At 42.5% G+C, this 20601-nt stretch overlaps 1 protein-coding gene across 1 annotated transcript in view; it reads left to right on the top strand.

Annotated features, from left to right (window-relative positions):
* The window catches only part of PDIA6 (protein disulfide isomerase family A member 6), a 512967-nt gene that overhangs the window by 148634 nt on the left and 343732 nt on the right, over window positions 1-20601 (top strand). The window contains exon 4 of the mRNA XM_044080139.1: window positions 10606-10732. Coding sequence (XP_043936074.1) covers window positions 10606-10732 — 127 coding nt within the window. The remainder of the gene's footprint in view (window positions 1-10605; window positions 10733-20601) is intronic.

Below are 20601 nucleotides of genomic sequence, written 5' to 3' on the forward strand. Positions count from 1 at the left end.
ACTTTCCCCTCTTCCCCAGGACCAATCACAATACCAGTAGATTGCCAGGCACCCGGTATTACTGCTGCACAGGTTAAAACAGCACTGTCCAAGGCCAAGAATACAGCTTCTATGGGACCTGATAGTATCACTGGCTGTGTTCTACATGAACTACGTGAACTGGCACCTCACCTGTATGCCCTGTTCCATCACAGCCTCACCTCAGACTTTGCCCCTACCGAATGGCGCACTGCTGCAGTCATCCCTCTCCACAAAGGAGTGACTACAGACCCCGGGAACTATCGCCCCATTAGCCTGACAAGTTTGATATGCAAAGCTGTGGAACGCATCATCATGGACCTAATAAACAAGGATATAGGGAATCTCCAAACTCTGGATCCCACACAGTTTGGTTTTGTGAAGGGTAGATCATGCCTGCACAACTTGATCGACTTCTTTGAGTCAGTCACCAGTGCTGTGGATGAAGGTAAGGTGGGTCATACAGCCTACCTTGATCTGGCCAAGGCCTTTTAATACGGTTCCCCACTCAGGATTCATAGAAAAACTTACTAAGCTAGACATCAACCCCTATATCACTAGGTGGGTTGCAAACTGGCTCACAGAACCCCCACAGTGTGTAAGTAGCTGACTCCAAGTCAGACTTCCGACCAGTCACAAGTGGAGTCCCACAGGGTTCGGTCCTGGGTCCTCTCCTCTTTGGTATCGACTTCTCTGAAGTCCAGGCCAACACGAAGGAACTCTGGCAAAGTTCGCAGATGATTGCAAGTTGGGAGCTATTATTGACTCCCCAAGTGATGTTGACATCCTATAGAAAGGCCTCACTGAGACCAACGACCGTTGTCAGAACCATGGCCTTAAGGTCAATGCCATAAAATGTGTCTTCATCCCCTTTGGGAAAAACCCTGATGTTCATCGTGCTATACTGCTGCAGTCATCACACTTGGGTTATCCTGTCATCAGACGGTCCCGCAGTCAGCCGAATCTCAAAGTCTTGGTCCGGCGTCGGTTGTCGTCGCCTCTTCCCTGACGTCAGTGCGACGGGGGTATAAAAGAGACAGCCGACACCATTTTCTTCAGTCTTTCTTGCCGCGCGGTGCCCGAAGCAGAAGCAGTTCGCAAGTGCTGGTCGGCCAGCTCCTGACATTTTCGAATAGAGTTTCAGCCTGAAGTCTTCTCTAAAACTAAGTACCCCGTTGGGGAAACTTTTCTTACCTCAGACCGATGTCAGACAAAGTTAATAATTGTATTTCTTGTGGGAAGCAAATACCTCATAAGGATTTTCATTCTTATTGTATTCCTTGCCTAGGCCCAGACCACGACGTCTCTGGTTGTCGGCTTTGTGCTAGGTTCAACAAACGTACAATAAAGCGTCGGGCAGAATTCGCCCAGCATTATTTTGGCAGAAACTTTAACTATAGCATGCCGTCGGAGCAACCGACATCAGCAATGATTAAAAAATGCAAAGATAAGGACTGGCAGCCAAGGCCAAGACCAGATACCGAGGCCTCAGCAAGGCCTGACGCCAGTTCTCCGGTTTTCAGCGAGGCGCCTTCGCAGCCCCTGACTACCACTGATTCAGAATTTCTGACGGCATCCCAAACCAAAACTGTTGGGCCTCTGGATCCGGTTCCACCTCACTCCTCGGACGCCAGCCCCGACGGGGATCCAGAAACTTTGAATAGATCTTCGGTCTCAGAGGGTGTTTTCAAACCGACAACTGCCTCTGCCAAGCCTTATGCTAAGCTCAAAGCCATCTTGAAAGTTAGAAAAACGGGGCAACCCCCCCCCCCCCCCACAGGCTCCTATGCCTAAAAAACAGATGCTTAAGATGGCCGAGGATTTGATTACCCTTATCAGGGGATCCCAACCCCCACCTGACAAAAGGCCTAGATTGGAGGAAGATTATCCTTCCTCTGACCAAGCATCCATTTCCTCAGGCATCTCTGACTACCAGGATTACTCCTTCCCTCCTTATGAAGACTCGGATGCTGAAGAGTCCATTCCCTCTGTCTCCCCCCCTGAAGACTACTCTTTTGGGGAAACTGTACACACCATGAGGGAACACTTCCACTGGGAAGGCCAAGATTACTCTGACTCCAAGAAAAGACTCCGTGAGTTTCTTCTTCTTCCGCAGCATAGACCCCTGGCAATTCCTCCAGTTTTAGACATTTTGGATGATGTTTTCTCTGAATCCAGTTTAAACCCAGATTCCTTACCTCCAGCTCCGGCTAAACCAGACCGATACTACCGAGTTCCTGATACTCATAAGTTTCTATACAAAAGCCCTAATGCAGACCCCGAGACAATTTCCCAGGGTTCCAAAAGGGTTAAGGCCTCTACTGCTAAGAATCCACTCCCTTTTGAAAGAGATTCCAGAGCATTAGAAAGATGGGGAAAGAAAGTGTATACTTCTGCCACTTTGGCGATGAGGGCATTAAACTGCCAATTCCACATGCTAAAATACCAACAGTATTTGATTACACAGTTAAAGCAGAAGCTGATCCCTCAGACAGATCAACTAGATTTGAAAGAGATACAGGATTTGCTGCATGCAGCAGAACAAGTGGGAAAACATACCTTACAGTGTGGTTTTGATTCATTGGAAGCCTCATGTAGAGCAGCTGTCACAGGGTCTGTCATACGTAGGCATGCTTGGCTTAAAGAACAAGCCTTACCAGAACATGTCAAAGCAAAGTTATTGGATGCCGCATTGCAGAAAGATGTGTTATTTGGTGTCAAAGCAGAGGAAGTGTTGAAGAAAATGGAAGAAAAGGCAAAATCTATGCAAACAGTTAAAGATTTTTTACAGGTACAACCTCCTCGTTTCAGCAGAAACTGGCCTTCAAAAAACTGGTCCTTTCCTGCATCAGACAGACCCCAAAGAGGTAGGTACAGGCGCCCAAGGGGCAGAGGTCAGCCACAAGGTTCTTTCGGGCCTAGACAATGGCATACAGCAACTCAAAGAGGTGGAGACGAAAGATCTCATCCTTTCAGGAAACGAACACAATGACTTCCCTCTTCGCCTGCCAAGCAAAATTGCCCTGGCAGCAACTTGGAAACTGGCTCTATTTCCACAAAATTGGCGTATCATAACAAAGGACAAATGGATTCTGGACAGTATTACCTGAGGCTACAGATTTCATTTCCACACTTTACCTCGGATGAGCGGCATGCCAAATCTGCCTCCAAACCAATGGGAAGAGGCTCAAACGCAAATTTCAGCTCTCATGGATATGAAAGCAATTCATAAGGTACCTACAAAAGAGCAAGGTCAAGGTTTTTCCTGTTTCTAGTCCCAAGAAAGGACAAAGCCTGGAGGCCCATCTTAGACCTCTCAATTCTGAACACATACCTGGAGGTACCCAAATTCAAAATGCTCACTCTACAGCAGCTCTTTCCCATGCTGGGCAAGGAGTCTTGGCTGGTAACGTTAGACCTCAAAGAGGCATACCTGCATGTCCCTATCAGACAAGATTGCAGAAGATACCTCAGATTTCTGGCAGGTACAACACATTATCAATTCTCTGCACTACCCTTTGGCTTATCTACTGCGCCCAGAGTATTTACGAAATGCCTGGCATCAGTAATTGCATATTGCAGACAACGAGGAATACAAATTTACCCATATCTGGACGACTGCCTGATCCAAGCGGACAGCAAGGATATTCTATTACAGCATCTTGCTTTTGTAACACAGCTGCTCAGTTGCCTAGGGTACACAGTAAACAAAAAGAAGTCAAAACAAATAATATTCCTGGGTGCCAGCTTAAATACAACGGCCCAGATGGCTTACCTCACGCCAGACAAACAAAAGCAATTGACTCAATACTTCAAAAAGATAGCAACTTTTACCCAATTCACTGCAAGGAAAATCCTGCAGGCATTGGGGTTCATGGCATCATGCATTCAACTAATCCCATCTTCAAAGCTGCATATGAGAAAATTACAATGGTACCTGAAAAGTGTATGGTCTCAACACAGGCACAGCCTCGAAACAAATATACCTATCATTCCCTGCCTTCAAAAAGAGTTCCTATGGTGGGCTCAAGCATGTCAAACAAACAAGGGTCTTCCTTTAGTCTTACCTCCAGCAAACCAAACCATGACAACCGATTCTTCAGACTACGCCTGGGGAGCACACATGGCAGGACAGTGCATACAGGGCAAATGGTCTGCAAAACAAATGCATCTTCACATCAACCAAAAGGAGATGCTAGCTGTGCAAAATGCCCTGACAGCCTTCAAGGACCTCTTGCATCCAGGACAACTTCTAATAAGGACAGACAACACCACAGTTATGTGGTACATAAACAAACGGGGAGGAACACACTCCTACCCTTTATGCAGACAGGCTATGACCTTATGGAACACAGCTTTGACCTACCAAGTACAACTACAAGCACAATTCCTGCCAGGAAAGGAAAACGTATTGGCAGACGAATTAAGCAGAAACATGGCAGACCCCCACGAGTGGAGACTACACCCACAAGTATTTTCAATGATGACTCAAAGATGGGGATGTCCAGACATAGATCTATTTGCATCCCCCAACAATTGCCAATTACAAAAATTCTGCACAAGGACTTATCACTCCCTAGCCTGGAAAGTGGACGCTCTATCATTCAGTTGGACAACACTGACAGTCCCTTCCCTCCACTACCTCTATTGACCAAGGTATTATTGAAGGTCAGATCAGAGAGACCACAAATGATCCTCATTGCTCCGGACTGGCCACGCCAGCACTGGTACCCATTACTAAGGAACTTGACTCACAGCCCTCCATGGATCTTGCCTCAATTCCCACTACTGTTGACTCAGAAAAACTATCAAACCTGTCACAGCCAGCTCAGAACTTTAAATTTAGCTGCATGGAGAATTCCTTAAATTATCAATCAACACTTCTCTCAAAGGACCTCCTGAATGTAATTATGGAGGCCAGGAGGCCCAGCACCAGGAAGACTTACTCAGACAAATGGAAAAGATTTTGTGCATGGCACCAGGCTAAAGGTCAAAATCCTTGGATTCCAAACATTCCTCACATACTGCAATACCTAACTGAGATGCTACACAAAGGCCTTTCCTCCTCCTCCATTAAGATCCATGCTTCAGCCATTTCAGCTCAATATAATACGGATCCCCCAATTTTCTCGCACCCTTTACTTAGACAGTTTCTCAGAGGGGCTAAGAATATAAGACCCCCCCCCAGAAAACCACCAACACCAACTTAGGACCTGAACTTAAGTTAACACTACCCCCTTTTGAACCGGCATTCTCAGCAGAACTACAATACTTGTCTTGGAAAACAGCCTTGTTACTGGCTATCACCTCAGCACACAGGGTCTCAGAACTACAAGCACTTATGGCAGTGGAACCTTTCTTCATTTTCCATCAGGGCAGAGTCTCTTTACGAACTAAGTCTACCTTCATGCCCAAGGTAGTATCCAGTGTGGCTTTCAATCAGTCCATTCATTTACCCACCTTTTATCCTAACCCACAGAATAAAGGAGAAAGGCTCCTTCACTCTTTGGACATTCACAGACAGCTACGTTACTATTTAGATAACACAAAGAACTTCAGAAAAACTGACCAACTCTTTGTATCATATGCCGCAGGTTCACAAGGAAAGGCTATTTCAAAACAGACCATCTCCAAATGGATAGCACATTGTATCCGCTTTTGCTACTCGCACCATGGGAAGGCAGAGCCTGTCAATATTAGATCCCATTCTACCAGGGCTACTGCAACCTCAGCAGCCTTTCTCAGAGGGGTTCCAACCAAAGACAATTCTGGAGGCAGCTACTTGGAGTTCAGTGCACACCTTTACCAAGCACTAAAACCTTCCATTATACTCAAAAAACAGGGCTGGTTTTGCCACTGCAGTTCTGCAGGGCATCCTAGCATCACCTAACCCAGTTTAGTACCAGCCATCCTTCCATAGCTTTGGGATTCTACCCAGGTGTGATGACTGCAGCCAGTATAGCACGATGAACATAGTACAGTTTTGTACCTACCATAAATGTAGATGTTCGAGTGGTTATACTGCTGCAGTCCAGGTTACCCTCCCTCCATCCCCTCTACATACCAGGGTGTTATTTACAACTCCATGTGCTTCAATCTATTGGATGCATGTCTATATGGTGTATTTGCTAACAGCTAGTACTATTGCTTATCTATTAAGGTATTGTTGCATAGCTATTGTATTGCCTTCCTGCTTAGGGGCACCTGACTTCTGGGGCAAGAAAAACTGAAGAAAATGGCGTCGGCTGTCTCTTTTATACCCCTGTCGCACTGACGTCAGGGAAGAGGCGACGACAACCGAAGCCGGACCAAGACTTTGGGATTCGGCCAACTGCGGGACCGCCTGACAACAGGATAACCCAAGTGTGATGACTGCAGCAGTATAACCACTCGAACATCTACATTTATGGTAGGTACAAAACTGTACTTTCCCTTGAATTACCATACCACATTTATGGTAGTCCACTGAACACAGAAGGTGTTATAAGAGATCTGGGAACACAGGTTGACAGCAACCTCTCATTTTGGCCACCACGTTGCCACTGTGGTCAGAAAGTCCTATGTGGCACATCTCATTATTACGGTTTTGCATCCAGGAAGAAAGAGGTCATTGTCTTCTTCTACTCTTGCCTCATTAGGCCAGTCATAGAGTACAATGCCCCATTTGGCATGTACCTCACTAGACACCTTCAACAACTGGAGAGGCCACAGAAGTACCTCACAAAGAGGATCTTAGGCCTTAAACACTTGTCCTATATCAACAGACTCAAAAAACTCCCAACTATTCTCTCTCATATTGCCTACTTAGAGGCGATCTGTGCTTGACTTACAAAGCCATGTCTGACCCAGCTCTGTTAGAAATGCTACATCTAAAGAAATCCCAATCCCTCTCCACCACACACTCTAGAGACCTCAGCCTCATTACCACAATCAACAGAACATGCTGGAGGGGCAGGTTCATAACCCAGAGACTGCCCATGCTATGAAATAGACTTCCCATACATGTCAAGCAGAGCACTGGCCCTCTTCAAGAGAAATCTTGATGAGTGTATGGGAAATAGAAAAATCCCACTGTGGATCACTCCAGTGGCTCTACTCAACAGAGGCACTAGGAATTAAGGTTGGGTGGCACGATGCCAGGGTAATCCTATGGGCTGGGCTTGTAAAGGCTCCAGGGCCATTAGCCTAGTACACATCTATGAACTATAGGGATTTGGTCTCTGACCATCTCCTTTGTTGATGAGCTGAATATTCAAAAGCAGATGCAGTTTGAAAACTGCTACCTGTCACGCTAAGGCAGAAGTAATTGTGTAACAAACTGCGGAAGCGTAACACATTTTTCTTGTTGGAGAAAATGTAAGAATTCAAATGACTTGGGAAATCCTGCATTCTAAAGCAGAAGTTGTTGTAGCAGCTGAAACAAAATCATGTCTGTTTCGTTGGGGTGGAGATAAGCTGTGTAAATGAAATCTCAGACATTTGTACAAGACTAGTGCGTTGAAATCAGGAATACCAAAGTAAAACGATCAGGATAAAAAGCATCTAGAAGTGCTTCAACCAGTCCTGTTGTAGAGCAAAAGTAAGACCAAACTTCCATTAAATCCTCTAGATATGGAAGACAGTTGAAGAAACCTACCAGTGCCCGCTGTACCTCCCACAAATCCCAGCTAAAATTATTTTATATATATATATTATGTATATCGCAATACAATAGTGCACCACATTCTTTCTCATGAATGATCTGAATAGCTTGTTCATTTGAATTTTTTTTTCCTCTATCAGCTGGACCGGCTTTTCCTTAATTTGAAGCATCTCTTTGATGTAATGTTGACCCATAGAGAGAGCACATCAGCAGTGGCCATCTTCTAGAGCCAGTGTTTATACCACTGGGTGGCTAGCCCTGCCACAGTTGTACTTCCACACCACACATAAGTGCACTCGCACTTTTGGACAATTTAGTGTGTCCACTCCGCTTACTGCTTATCTTCGGAATGTGGGAAGAAACCAGAGCCCCATAAAGATATGAAAAGTAAGAAGTCATTGGCTTCAAAAGCCATGGAGCTGAAATACTGATATTTCCTTAAGGAGTCATTGCATACATCCCCAGGACCACCACCGACCACAGAAGATTGACTGACTATAGGCGACGGATAGATATGGTTGTTTACATTTTAAATTGTATTGAGGTAACCTTTATGGTTGGCATGTTATATGGAACAAACATTCTAAGGAAACTGTTTTTAATGTATTTTTTGGAGTTTAGACCTCTTGTACTGTCTGTTCACACAAGTTAAACCACCTGATTACAGTGTGCACCCTTAAGTCTGTGTCACTGCACTATAATGGCAAAGAAATAGAGTGTAGTCTTTGTAACAGCCCCTGTAGAGGCAGTGCACTCATGCTGTTCTGAACATGTCTTCAAAGGCTTTTGGCTTACACCTATATTTTTTTGTCCGATATTAGTCCAAAGGAGAACCCCCTCATTACCATCTTAAGTGTTTTGTTCTGGAGTGTTGGTATTTATCCTATTCCCCAGCTGATCAGACAGAGCACACTTGTGATTGACTTGAACCTTGATATTGGTCTGTTGAGTCACCCTGTGCATGGGTCATTAGTACTTAGGCACAGGGTCACTCCTTTCTTTCAGCAGAATTAGATGACCCAGGTTGATGGGGAAATGCTACTTATTCCTGTACTAGGCCTTGCAATTTAGGCTGATGGTGGTAAGTCTGGTGGTACCTAGAACCTTGGGTACAGAAACTCAAAATTAAACACATGGCTTGATGCTAGTAACCATGCCATTTTAGGCCACTTGTGTTCCTGTGTCACCATTGGTAGGCGTGTTCTCAAGCACTGGATCCTTTTGCCCAACTTTGTTGCATGCTGAATCCATGCTTATCACTGTGGGTCTGGTGGAGGACTTCCTTCCATACAGGATTTTCCAAAGAGTCTCTGAGGAGGTAGAGGCCATTATTTCCAAGGTCAATGAGAACACTGACTCCTCCCCACTCGGCAGCTTCCATGTGGACGACTTCTTAAAGTCCTGTCTGAATGGCCTGGGTAGACCATTATGTTTCTCCTTAGAAACGTCTGAGGGAAGAAAAAAGGAGGAACATATACTTCATCGATGAAGATATAAATGCATCCTGGGATCACCTAGATTGTTTTTCCTATGCTTGCCAGAAGATGGTTTAATTCTGTAAACCTCTGACTGTACAAAATGAGCCACTGATTAGGCATCTTCAGGATGATTCTTACATAAGCTCATTGATACAGCATAAGGTCCAAAATCCCAATAGGAATTTAAAGCTTTGGTCTGGGTTGGTAAGAGTTCTGTGCCATTCTGGAATTCAGAACCCCTTAATTATTCCTCTCAGCTGTCTAGGTTACACCCCTTTGTTAGAGGGACAAGTACTGGGAAAGCTTTCCACCCTTGCTTATTTTACACTCCGAGAGAAGTAGTTAGGATTCTGTCTGCAGCTTTCATAGTGGTCTCCATGTAATGCTACAGTTTTGGTATGGGGAAGATTCTTTATTGGACAGCTTTCTCAGGATATGAAGGATGACGTCAACAGGAAGCCCTAAATTGTCCCCTTTTTGAATATGTCTATCAAGTTCTATTTTTATTGTTGGTAATTCATTTTTAATTAGATACCCTTTTATTTTTTTACAGTATTTATACTTTTTATCTGTTTAATGTATTAAACTTTACTCCTGTTTTGCATTTAATGCGTAGGTACTTAGCCTTTAAATATCAAAACAGTGTAAGAAACTTCTCAGTGTGGAATTTCAGTCCACATATTTCTAGTTAATCACTGTATATTAATCAGATCAGACAATAGTAGTAGAAGTAGCGAACATAAATTCGTCTTCAGTCAAAACAAAACAAAAAGTAATAGAAGATATATAATTGTACAGCATTACTAAGTATTCGAAAGTAATCCAAGCAATGCAGGCAGTCTGTTTCCAGTCGAAAATCCTTTACTATTGTCTGATCTGATTAATATGCACTGATTAACTAGAAATATATGGACTGAAAATCTTCCACACAGAGAAGTTTTACACTGTTTTGTTTTAGGACCCACTACACTTTAGTGGGTTGTTTTCAGACTTCGGGGATACCATGGAGGTTACTTGTTTTTTGTTAGCCTTTAAATATCCAGATCAATAGCTAAATTTGTGCCTTAAGGAGTGCCAAGGATTGTATTTGCAGCTTGCCTTCTGACCGTCATTAGCACTTTTAAGGCCGTGTTCATTTAATTTGTGCATTTTAGAATGTTCTTTTTGATATTATTTTGTTTCCTCTGGTCAATTAAAGCTGCTTTGATTTTATGCTTCTGCTGTTACAATGTACAGTAGTAGTGTTTTGTCCTCTCATCACGATTTGTCAGTCATTACCATTTTCACGTTTTCAAATGAAAACCATTTTGTGTGTTTTCCTAATTAACTTTGCTCTAACTACACAACTGGCAGCTGTTATTTAAGCAATACTGTGGTCTGTCTATATTGCTGTAGGCAGTGTCGTCTGCAGTGTGTGCTTTACATGTTTGAATGATAGTAAAATGGGGCTTTTGTTTGCTTAAACAGGGAGTTGTTAAAATAGGAGCTGTTGATGCTGATAAACACCAAGCATTAGGTGGACAGTATGGGGTCACTGGTTTCCCAACAATTAAGGTCTTTGGATTAAACAAGTACAAGCCAGAAGACTATCAAGGTAAGCATTTACTTAAACCATTTTCTGAATTTTTAGACTGGATGCAGTGAGATGTAACACCATGTAAACTATGGTGTACAAATGTTTTGTACATTGTCTCAAAATAAAGGCACCAGATGTTCTTGTATCAAACCAGCAATGACTTTTAAAATGGTACAGGTTAACAAACAAGGATAAAGGTGTCCAAAGTGGTGAATGAGTGATAACTCTATATCCATTTGGTGGATTTACAATTTTAATAACAGTCTGCATCTTAAGTTTTTGTTTAGGATGTATAGCTTAGAATGATGGGAAGTAGCAATGTAGCAGTTATTTATAAAACCAACACATTTATGGCTACCTCATGGTGAAGGTAGGGAAGAAAAGCCTTCAAAATAGGCGTACAGTTCCAGAAGCCATGGCTACTCCCCCTGTTTATTTCCTATTGTCAAAGGAATGTTTATGTAATTGTTAATTGGGAACCATTTTTATGTATGTGTATGCATAAAATAACATTTATATATTCCGTGTTTGTGTGTGTGTTACTCAATGAAAAGTCTTCATATGATAAAAGTGTAGGCAGAACACCTTATTCTGCTGGTGAGTTTCACTAAAACATTTAAGTGTGTACTTGTCTGGCATGTCTTTTTAGTTTTTTCATCAGTAGGACATCCCCTGGTGAAAGGAAACTTCTTTGTCATACCAGTGTACAGCTGTAATTAGAATTATACATATGTAGCTGATGATACTTCACTCCAAATGTAGTTCTCACCACTTCAGAAGAGTAATTTGTGTTTTCATTCAACAGTAATTGATGTTGGCCTTTGGTCTACCTTCCTGTTGAATAAACAGTTTTAAAAGGTGCACTTTTTATATACTTGGTTTTATTCTGCAAATTGTTGATGAAGGTGAAGCTTATTACATGTAACGTTAAGCCCATCAGTAGTACCTGTGAATAGACATATTTCCCTGAAGGTTTGCAAACTGCTATAGTTTGATTCTTGGCAATGGTGCCTTCTGTACAGAATGTGCATTTCCTCTCATGGTGTGCATATGCAGTATGTGGCACTGGCATACCTCTCAACTGTCCCTGATTTTCAGGGACATCCCAAATTTTTGGTTAAAAGTTTTGCTCTGTCCTTTTGAAAGTTTCTAATTTCTTTTTCCGAGATATGATGGCAACTTAGAATCAACAAATGAACAGTCATTATCATTGCAGATTTCTTTTGCTTTATTAAATGCATGTTAACCTGTTTTTAAGATGTTCTTCATAACACATTGCTGCAGTCCTAACACTTGGGTAGTCCGCTGTCCCAGTCGGCCCGAATACCAAAGTATATGGCTGACGTCGGTCAAGGCGCATTAGTCTGACGTCAGGACGTCAGGGTACAAATGCGCATGACCGACGCCATATCCTCAGTCTTTTTGCCGCATGGTCCGATGCAGAAGCAGTTTTGCAAGTGCAGGTTGGCGTTCTGAGATTTTTCGAAGTCGGAGTTTCAGACCGAATCCAAGTTGGCTAAGTACCCCGTTGGGGATTATTTTGTTTTTTTCTTGCCTCAGTATTTTACCGGATGTCAGAAAAAGTGAATAACTGTATTTCTTGTGGGAAACAGATACCTCATAGGGATTACCATACCTTGTGTATACCTTGCTTAGGGCCTGAGCACGACGTTGTTGGCTGTCGCTCTTGTGCTAGATTTAACAAACGCACTATAAAGAGAAGATTAGATTGTGCCAGGTTAGTTTTGGGAAGCGGTGTAATTATAAAATGCCGCCGGATGCTCCGACGCCCGCTTCACAAAAAGCGCAAGGACAAAACAGCAAAGTTTAGGCTGGAAGAACCGTCCGTCCCACGCCTGTTCTTTAGAGGGCTCAGTGGAGCCAGGGGTTCAGCCAGAAATTTCTTTGGAATCCCAGGGAGAGACTTTATTACTGCAAGATGTGACCTCTCAGGAGGTAGGCCAGGCGGAAGGGGCTTCTCAGGTAGCTGTTCTTCCTTCCCTTCCTAAGGTGGTTAGGCCCTCCCTGCTGTTTCCAAGGCTTCTCCCAGGGGCAGGCCAGGTTTTGTTTCAGGAGTTACCCCTAGTTCTTCAGGGTCTGTACCTAAGAAGCATATGCTTAAGATGGCAGAAGATTTGATTACAATGATTAGAGGTTCTATGCCCCGTCCTGATAAGAGGCCTAGGGTGGAACCTGAACTTGGGAGTTTTCAGCAGTCATCGGATGCTTCTGAGTCTTGGCTGAAGACTTGCAGGAGTATTCCCTTACTCTGATTCTGATGTAGATGATTCTACTCCTTCTGCTTCTCCTCCTGAGGATTTTTCATTTTCAGAGACTCTTCATTCCATGAGGGAGCATTTTAAATGGGAAGGTCAGGATTTCTCTGATTCCAGGAAAAGGCTTAGGGAATTTTTGTTTCTACCCCAGCATAGGCCTTTAGCTATACCTCCTGTTCTAGATGTGGTAGAGGATGTTTTTGCAGAGGCTTCTCTGAACCCTGACTCTTTGCCTCCTGCTCCAGTTAAACCGGATAGATATTATAGGTGCCTGAAGCTCATAAGTATCTTTTAAGAGTCCTAGGGCAGACCCAGAAACTGTTTCACAGGGGCCTAAAGGTGTTAAGGCTTCTGTTGTTAAAAATCCTGTTCCTCCAGATAAAGAGGCTAGGGCTTTGGATAGATGGGGAAAGAAAGTGTATACTTCTTCCACTTTGGCCATGCGAGCTTTGAATTGCCAGTTTCACATGTTGAAATACCAAAATTCTCTCCTTTCACAATTAAAGTCTAAGGTAGATGCTTTGGCGGAAGGTATTGAGTGTAAAGAGTTGCAGGATTTAGTTCATGTTTCTGAACAGGTGGGTAAGCATTCTTTGCAATGTGGTTTTGATGCTGTGCAGGCCTCTTCGAGGGTGGCTGCCACTGGTTCGGTTCTTCGCAGGCACGCCTGGTTGAGGGATCAGAATTTAGCTGAGCATGTGAAACAAGGATTTTAGATGCTCCTTTACAATCTGATGTGTTGTTTGGTTCGCCTGTGGAAGCAGTTCTAAAGAAAATGGAAGACAAGGCTAAGTCTATGCAGACTGTTAAAGATTTTTGCAGGTTCAGCCTCCAAGTTTAGTAGAAATTGGCCTACCAAGGGGTGGACATATCCTGCTTATGATTCCCAGTCTAGGGGTAGGTCTAGCCGTGCTAGCCGCCGAGCTCAAGGTTCTTTAGGCCTAGAACAGGGAGTTCACCTGCTCAGTCTTCTGGTGAGGGCAGGGTCAGTCCTTTCGTAAACAGACACAATGACCTGCCTTTTCAGCTGCCAGAATCTTCTCGCCTGGCAGCACCTTTGGGAGGAAGGTTGGCACTTTTCAAAGAAAACTGGAGTTTAATTACCCAAGACAGATGGGTATTGGATGTCATTCACCACGGTTACAGGTTTTATTTCCATACCTTGCCTCCTTTCAAAGGCATGCCAGACATTCCTCCTCAACAAAGGAAAGAGGCTCACAAGCAAATTTCTCTGTTGCTCCAAATAGGGGCCATTCAGCCGGTTCCTGTGCCAGAAAGGGGCCTAGGATTTTATTCTCGCCTGTTCCTAGTACCAAAAAAGGGGAACACGTGGAGACCAATTTTGGATCTGTCTATCCTCAACACTTATCTGGACATTCCCAAGTTCAAAATGTTGACGTTACAACAGCTTTTACCTCTGCTGGGCAAAGATCACTGGATGGTAACTTTGGATCTCAAGGAAGCTTACCTTCATGTTCCTATCAGACTAATTTGCAGGAAGTATCTGCTGAGCTGGGAATTCTCATTATCAGTTCTCTGCATTGCCCTTTGGCTTATCTACTGCCCAGAGTATTCACAAAGGTTCTGGCTCCAGTGATAGCTTTCTTCAGGCTAAAAGGAATACAAATCTATCCTTATTTGGACGATTGCCTGATTCTGGCTCAAGGAAGGGACGTGCTTCTTCAGCATTTGGAATATGTGATAGCAGTGCTAAGATGCCTAGGGTATTCTGTGAACGAAATAAAGTCCAGTCTAGTACCCTCTCAAGACATGTGCTTTCTGGGTGTGAGACTGAATACAGCAACCCAGATGGCCTTTTTAACCCCGGACAAACAAAAGAATCTTTCTTTACTTCCATCAACTATCTCATCAGTCCGGGCTGACTGCAAGGACAGTCCTTCAAGCCTTAGGGTTCATGGCATCTTGTATTCTGGTACTTCCCAATGCCAAACTGCATATGAGGAAGCTACAATGGTATCTCAAAATGTATGGACACAGCACTGCCAGGATTTGGACACTGTCATTCAAATAATACCTTGCATTCAAAAGGAATTTTTGTGGTGGGCTCAGGAATGTCACCTAAACAAGGGACTCTCTGTGACCCGCCAGAGGCGAGTCAGATTCTAACGACAGATGCCTCAGACACAGCTTGGGGAGCTCATCTGAATGGAAAGTGGATACAAGACAAGTGGCCTGCCAGACTGCAGCATCTACATATCAACATGAAGGAGATGTTAGCAGTCCAGTTTGCATTACAGGCTTTCAAGGATTTACTTCTTCCAGGGCAGGTGTTGATTCTAACAGACAACACAACTGTCATGTGGTACATCAACAAACAAGGGGAACACATTCTTATCCTCTATGCAGGCAAGCAATGATTTTGTGGGAGACGGCGTTAAGCTTGCAGCTGAATCTTCAAGCAAGGTTTCTGCCAGGAGCACAGAACTCCTTAGCAGATGTGTTAAGCAGGCAAATCATGGATCCCCACGAGTGGAAACTGGATCTTCATGTATTTCAGACATTGACAGTGTCATGGGGAACTCCAGACATAGATCTGTTCGCTTCTCTACTAAACCACCAGCTGCCAAAGTTTTGCACGAAAAGGTTTCATCACACAGCCTGGAAAGTGGATGCTCTTTCTTTCAGTTGGAAGAATCTTCATGTGTATGCCTTTCCACCTCTGCCTCCTCCCAAAGGTACTTCTAAAGGTCAGACAAGACAAGCCACGGATGATTTTAATTGCTCCAGATTGGCCTCGCAGCACTGGTACCCATTGCTGAGGAGTCTGGTAAGGAAGCCTCCATGGCCCTTACCTTTGATTCCACACCTATTGTCTCAGAAGGACGGGCATCTGCTCAATGTCAAGCTTCACTCTCTTCATCTAACAGCTTGGCATATTCTGTTTTGAACCATAGCAGGTCTCAGCTTCCTCAACAAGTTTTGAATGTGATTATGGAAGCCAGAAGACCTAGTACAAGGAAAGTGTACGCAGTGGAAGAGATTTTTATTTTGGTGTGCAGCAAAGGATTTGGATGTTTCTGAGCCAAATTTGAGTGTGGCTCTTCAATATCTTACTGAGTTATTGGACAAAGGTTTGTCTTTCTCTTCCATTAAGATTCATGCTGCAGCAATTTCAGCTCACTATGATTGTGACCCACCATTGTTTTCTCATCCTTTGTCCAAGCAATTTCTTAGAGGGCAAAGAATATAAGACCCCACGAGAGCTCCTACTCCTGCTTGGGACCTCAATTTTGTGTTGGAGAAACTCACTCTACAACCTTTTGAGCCTGCAGCTACTGCTGAATTGAAATATTTGTCATGGAAGACTGCTTTTTGTTAGCCATTACATCTGCAAGAAGGGTGTCTGAATTGCAGGCCCTTATGGCGGTTGAGCCTTTCCTGATTTTTCATAAGGACAGGGTATCTTTACGTACTAATCCTTCCTTTATGCCTAAAGTGGTTTCTAGTGTGGCTTTAAACCAAACTATTCATTTGCCTACCTTTTATGCAGATCCCCATAATAAGGGGGAAAAGATTTTGCACACTTTAGATGTACACAGGCAGTTGCGTTATTATTTAAGCAGGACTAAGGATTTTAGGCAGTCTCAGCAGTCGTTTGTTTCTTTTGCTTTGAGTTCTCAGGGCAAGCCTGTGTCAAAACAAACTATTTCTAAGTGGATTGGGTTTTGCATTGCATTTTGTTATTCCCATCATGGCAAGGAGATTCCAGCTGGGATTAGGCCTCATTCCACTAGGGCTACTGCCACTTCAACAGCATTTCTAAGGGGTGGCAACTAAGGATATTTTGGAGGCAGCTACTTGGAGTTCAGTGCATACTTTCTCTAAGCATTACCACCTTCCTCTCTACTCTAAATCTAGGGCTGGTTTTGCCACGGCTATTTTGCAGGGCATGTTGTCAGCTCCTGCTTCCTTATGATTTGCCAGCCTCCCTTACCTCTGCTTTGGGATTCTACCCAAGTGTTAGGACTGCAGCAATGTGGTATGAAGAACATAGTACAGTTTGTACCTACCATAAATGTAGATGTTCAAGATCCACATTGCTGCAGTCCAATTTACCCTCCCTCCTTCCCCTCTGTGTTAGGGGTGGTTGTGTGGGTGAGGTTATACTCTTGTAAATTTGTATATATATTTGGTGCAGGAGTGTGGTGTTTTTGGTTTTAGCCTTATCTTTTTAGGGTCTTCTGACATCTGGGGCAAGAAAAGACTGAGGATATGACGTCGGTCATGCGCATTTGTACCCTGACGTCCTGACGTCAGACTAATGCGCCTTGACCGACGTCAGCCATATACTTTGGTATTCGGGCCGACTGGGACAGCGGACTACCCAAGTGTTAGGACTGCAGCAATGTGGATCTTCGAACATCTACATTTATGGTAGGTACAAAACTGTACTTTTAAGTCAGCAGTAGCAGTCAAAACCAAAAACAGACCACGAAAAGCCAAAAAGTCAAACCAAAAAACAAAGTCTGGAAGGAGAATCAAATGAAGCACTGGAGTGTGAAGAAATAGCGTAAAAAAAACCTTTTATTTCCGCTTTCGTCCGAAGACTTCATCAGAATACCAAACACTAAAAAAACCAACCATTATATACTCTATTACATAAGTAATGAAACAATTAATCAATCAATTAACCTATCACATCAAATCTAAAACAATTAAAAACAATTAAAATAATTTTAATTTAAAGAAATTCATCATTAATTAAATAGTGAAAGCAAACCTACCAATTCTTTATCAATACTTAATCGAGAACATTTCAAAAAACATTTAATATTAATGGTCTCGTTCAAGCCAGGGGGCTTATCAGCTTTTAATCTAACTTGCCAAAGTGTTTCCCTTTGTTCAACGTAATTTTTATAATCACCACCCCTTAAGTCAGATTTAACAACCTCCACTACTGAAAATACAAATTTCTTGAAGTTGTTGCAAATGACAGAGTGTCTAAATAAGACACTGTTGACATCTTGTGTCTTGATATTATAAATATGTTCGCGAATACGAACATTAAGACTACGGGTGGTCATACCAACATAAAAAACGGAGCAGGAACTACACGTGGCAATATACACAACCCCCTTAGTGCGACAGTTAACATATTCAGGGACCATAAAAGTCCGGTCAATACTATCTATAACAACAACAGGACCCTTGGCAATATATCTACACATGTTGCAATTATTACAGGCAAACGTACCTTTGCCTTCAGTTGTCCTGTTTTTCAGTGCAAATTTATCAAACTCAAGGGCCTTTTTAATGTTGTATACATTCCTAAACACAAAATTAGGTTTATTGCCTAGAACTCGAAAAATGTCAGAGTTTCCTTCAATGATCTTCCAATTATTCAATAAAATTCTTTTAATATGATCCCCATTCGTACTCATTTCTAAGGAACAAACTAAATTGTCACATTTCCCATGCTTAACAAGCTTATTACAGGGCAAATGTTGGAAACCAAGATTTGGAATGTTTAGTAAAGCTGGATAATGTAACTGACGTTTACTCAACACTTCACTAACAGTATTGTCCAATAATTCTGGGGGATAACCCCTCTGAAGGAACAAATTCTTAATAAACTCTTAACTCCAAAACAAGATCTTTTTCATCTGAGGTCATCCGACAGGCCCTAATAAACTGACCTTTAGGAATGTTACGTATCATGTATTTGGGATGGGCACTTGAGTAATGGACATAACTATTCGTGAATGTCTTTTTTTCCGGTATATTTTACTTTTAAGGTTTTTTTTACGCTATTTCTTCACACTCCAGTGCTTCATTTGATTCTCCTTCCAGACTTTGTTTTTTGGTTTGACTTTTTGGCTTTTCGTGGTCTGTTTTTGGTTTTGGTTGCCAATATGGAAGGTGAAATCGATGATGAACTGTTAAATTTAACCACCTACACAATTCCGAGCAGTGATGCCGGTAAGGATGTGAATAACTTACTTCTGTCAACATTGGTGGACATTCAAAAGTCCTTGAAATTTTTAATGGTGAATGCTACTGTGAAAACTTCTCAAGCGGCGAATGCCTCAAGTCCGTGTGGTTCCTTTAAAGAGCTTGACACAGTAATCGAAGTGGAGCCTGGCAACAACGTCACTAATCCAGCGACGAAGGCTGATACTGTTATTTCGGCATTTTGCACTACCAATAGATCTGGGGTAAAATCCTTGTTAAGACCATTGCACAATCCTTTTGTGAACTTTTCGTGTAGACAACATTGCAATAATGAGGAAATTAACAGGAAACGTGATGTTTTAACTAAGCTGGTGAAGAGACATCGTTCTCTAGTCGTAGAAAATTGTTACTTCGAACAGTGTATCGAGTTAATAATAATGCCGAAGGGGTTGAGATTCTTCAAATGCCCCAACGGCGTTCAAATAGGGGATGCCATGTTTGGGACTTTGGTAACCTTCTTCAATGAAGCAGGTATGGCATTTCTTAGACTGCTTATTGATCACAATGTTGTAAAAATGTCTAATTTGAAAGACGAGATTGATCAATTAGAGCAAGAAATAGCGGACAGTAATGTTAATAATGGTGATGTTTTTAAATCTGTTTTCGAAGAGGTTGAAAAACACTCAGTAGAAATCACAAATAGGAAGCAAACGAAACTGCAATGGGATATTACTGCATATGAAACAAATTCAGCATATACTCATTTTGTTTCTAATAATAGAGACTATAACAGTAAGCGACAAACTTTTCAAGGTTTTAACAGACGGAACTATAGTTCCGTGGTTTCTACTAAAGAACTTTCAGGTAGTTCCTATTCTTATGGAAAAACAACTGTAAGTGTTCAGAATTCTGACCGTGGAAATACCAATGAGGTTCGCACCTCCTCCCCTACAAGGACTAATGTCGGTTCTTTAAAAATGTCCGAACAGGTTGCTAGTACCACTGGCGACAAGTTGTTAGGTGGTAAATTTAACAAACTTGATGAAAATGTTGATGCGATGGGGACTGACAAAGGCATTTCAACTGTTTTAACCAGTGCTTCTAATAATGCTAATGGTTTTTTAGGGAAGAAGTGTTTACCATCGAAGAAAACCGTCTTCACGAGAAGTCGGACCTTTCTAAACTCGAACTCCTCAGGGGACGAGAGCTAACTTCACCAAACGACAATTTGGACATTATTAATTTAACGGAGTACATATTTACACCTTGTGAACTTAGATTATTGCGTTTAGGTTTAAACTTTGTTCCCACTAGGAAGGCCGACTTGTGTAAAACTGTTGTGGATATCAAAAGGTTCACCAGGAAAATGAACTTGAATTACATTTTGAGTGACATTCCAGGTGAAACGAAACCGCTTAAAAAGCCATCAACTTACAATCCCCCTCTTACTAATACTATAAAAGTGTTTGAAGAAGCATGTATTAGAGATGTTGAGGGAATTTTTACTAACAGAGGTAAAATTGAATATAATTTAAGTTATAATGATAGGAAAGCATTTAAAGAGTTACGTCAAAGGAATGGGGACATTAGATTTATGAAAAGTGACAAGGGTGGCAATATAGTTATAATGAAACAGGATACTTATTGTTCCAAAATGCTACAATTATTGGAAAATGGGGATGAATATGAGGCTATTAC

The sequence above is a fragment of the Protopterus annectens genome, chromosome 1.part1 (assembly GCF_019279795.1).
Source record: "Protopterus annectens isolate FY-2018-M chromosome 1.part1, PAN1.0, whole genome shotgun sequence".
Taxonomy (NCBI): domain Eukaryota; kingdom Metazoa; phylum Chordata; order Ceratodontiformes; family Protopteridae; genus Protopterus; species Protopterus annectens.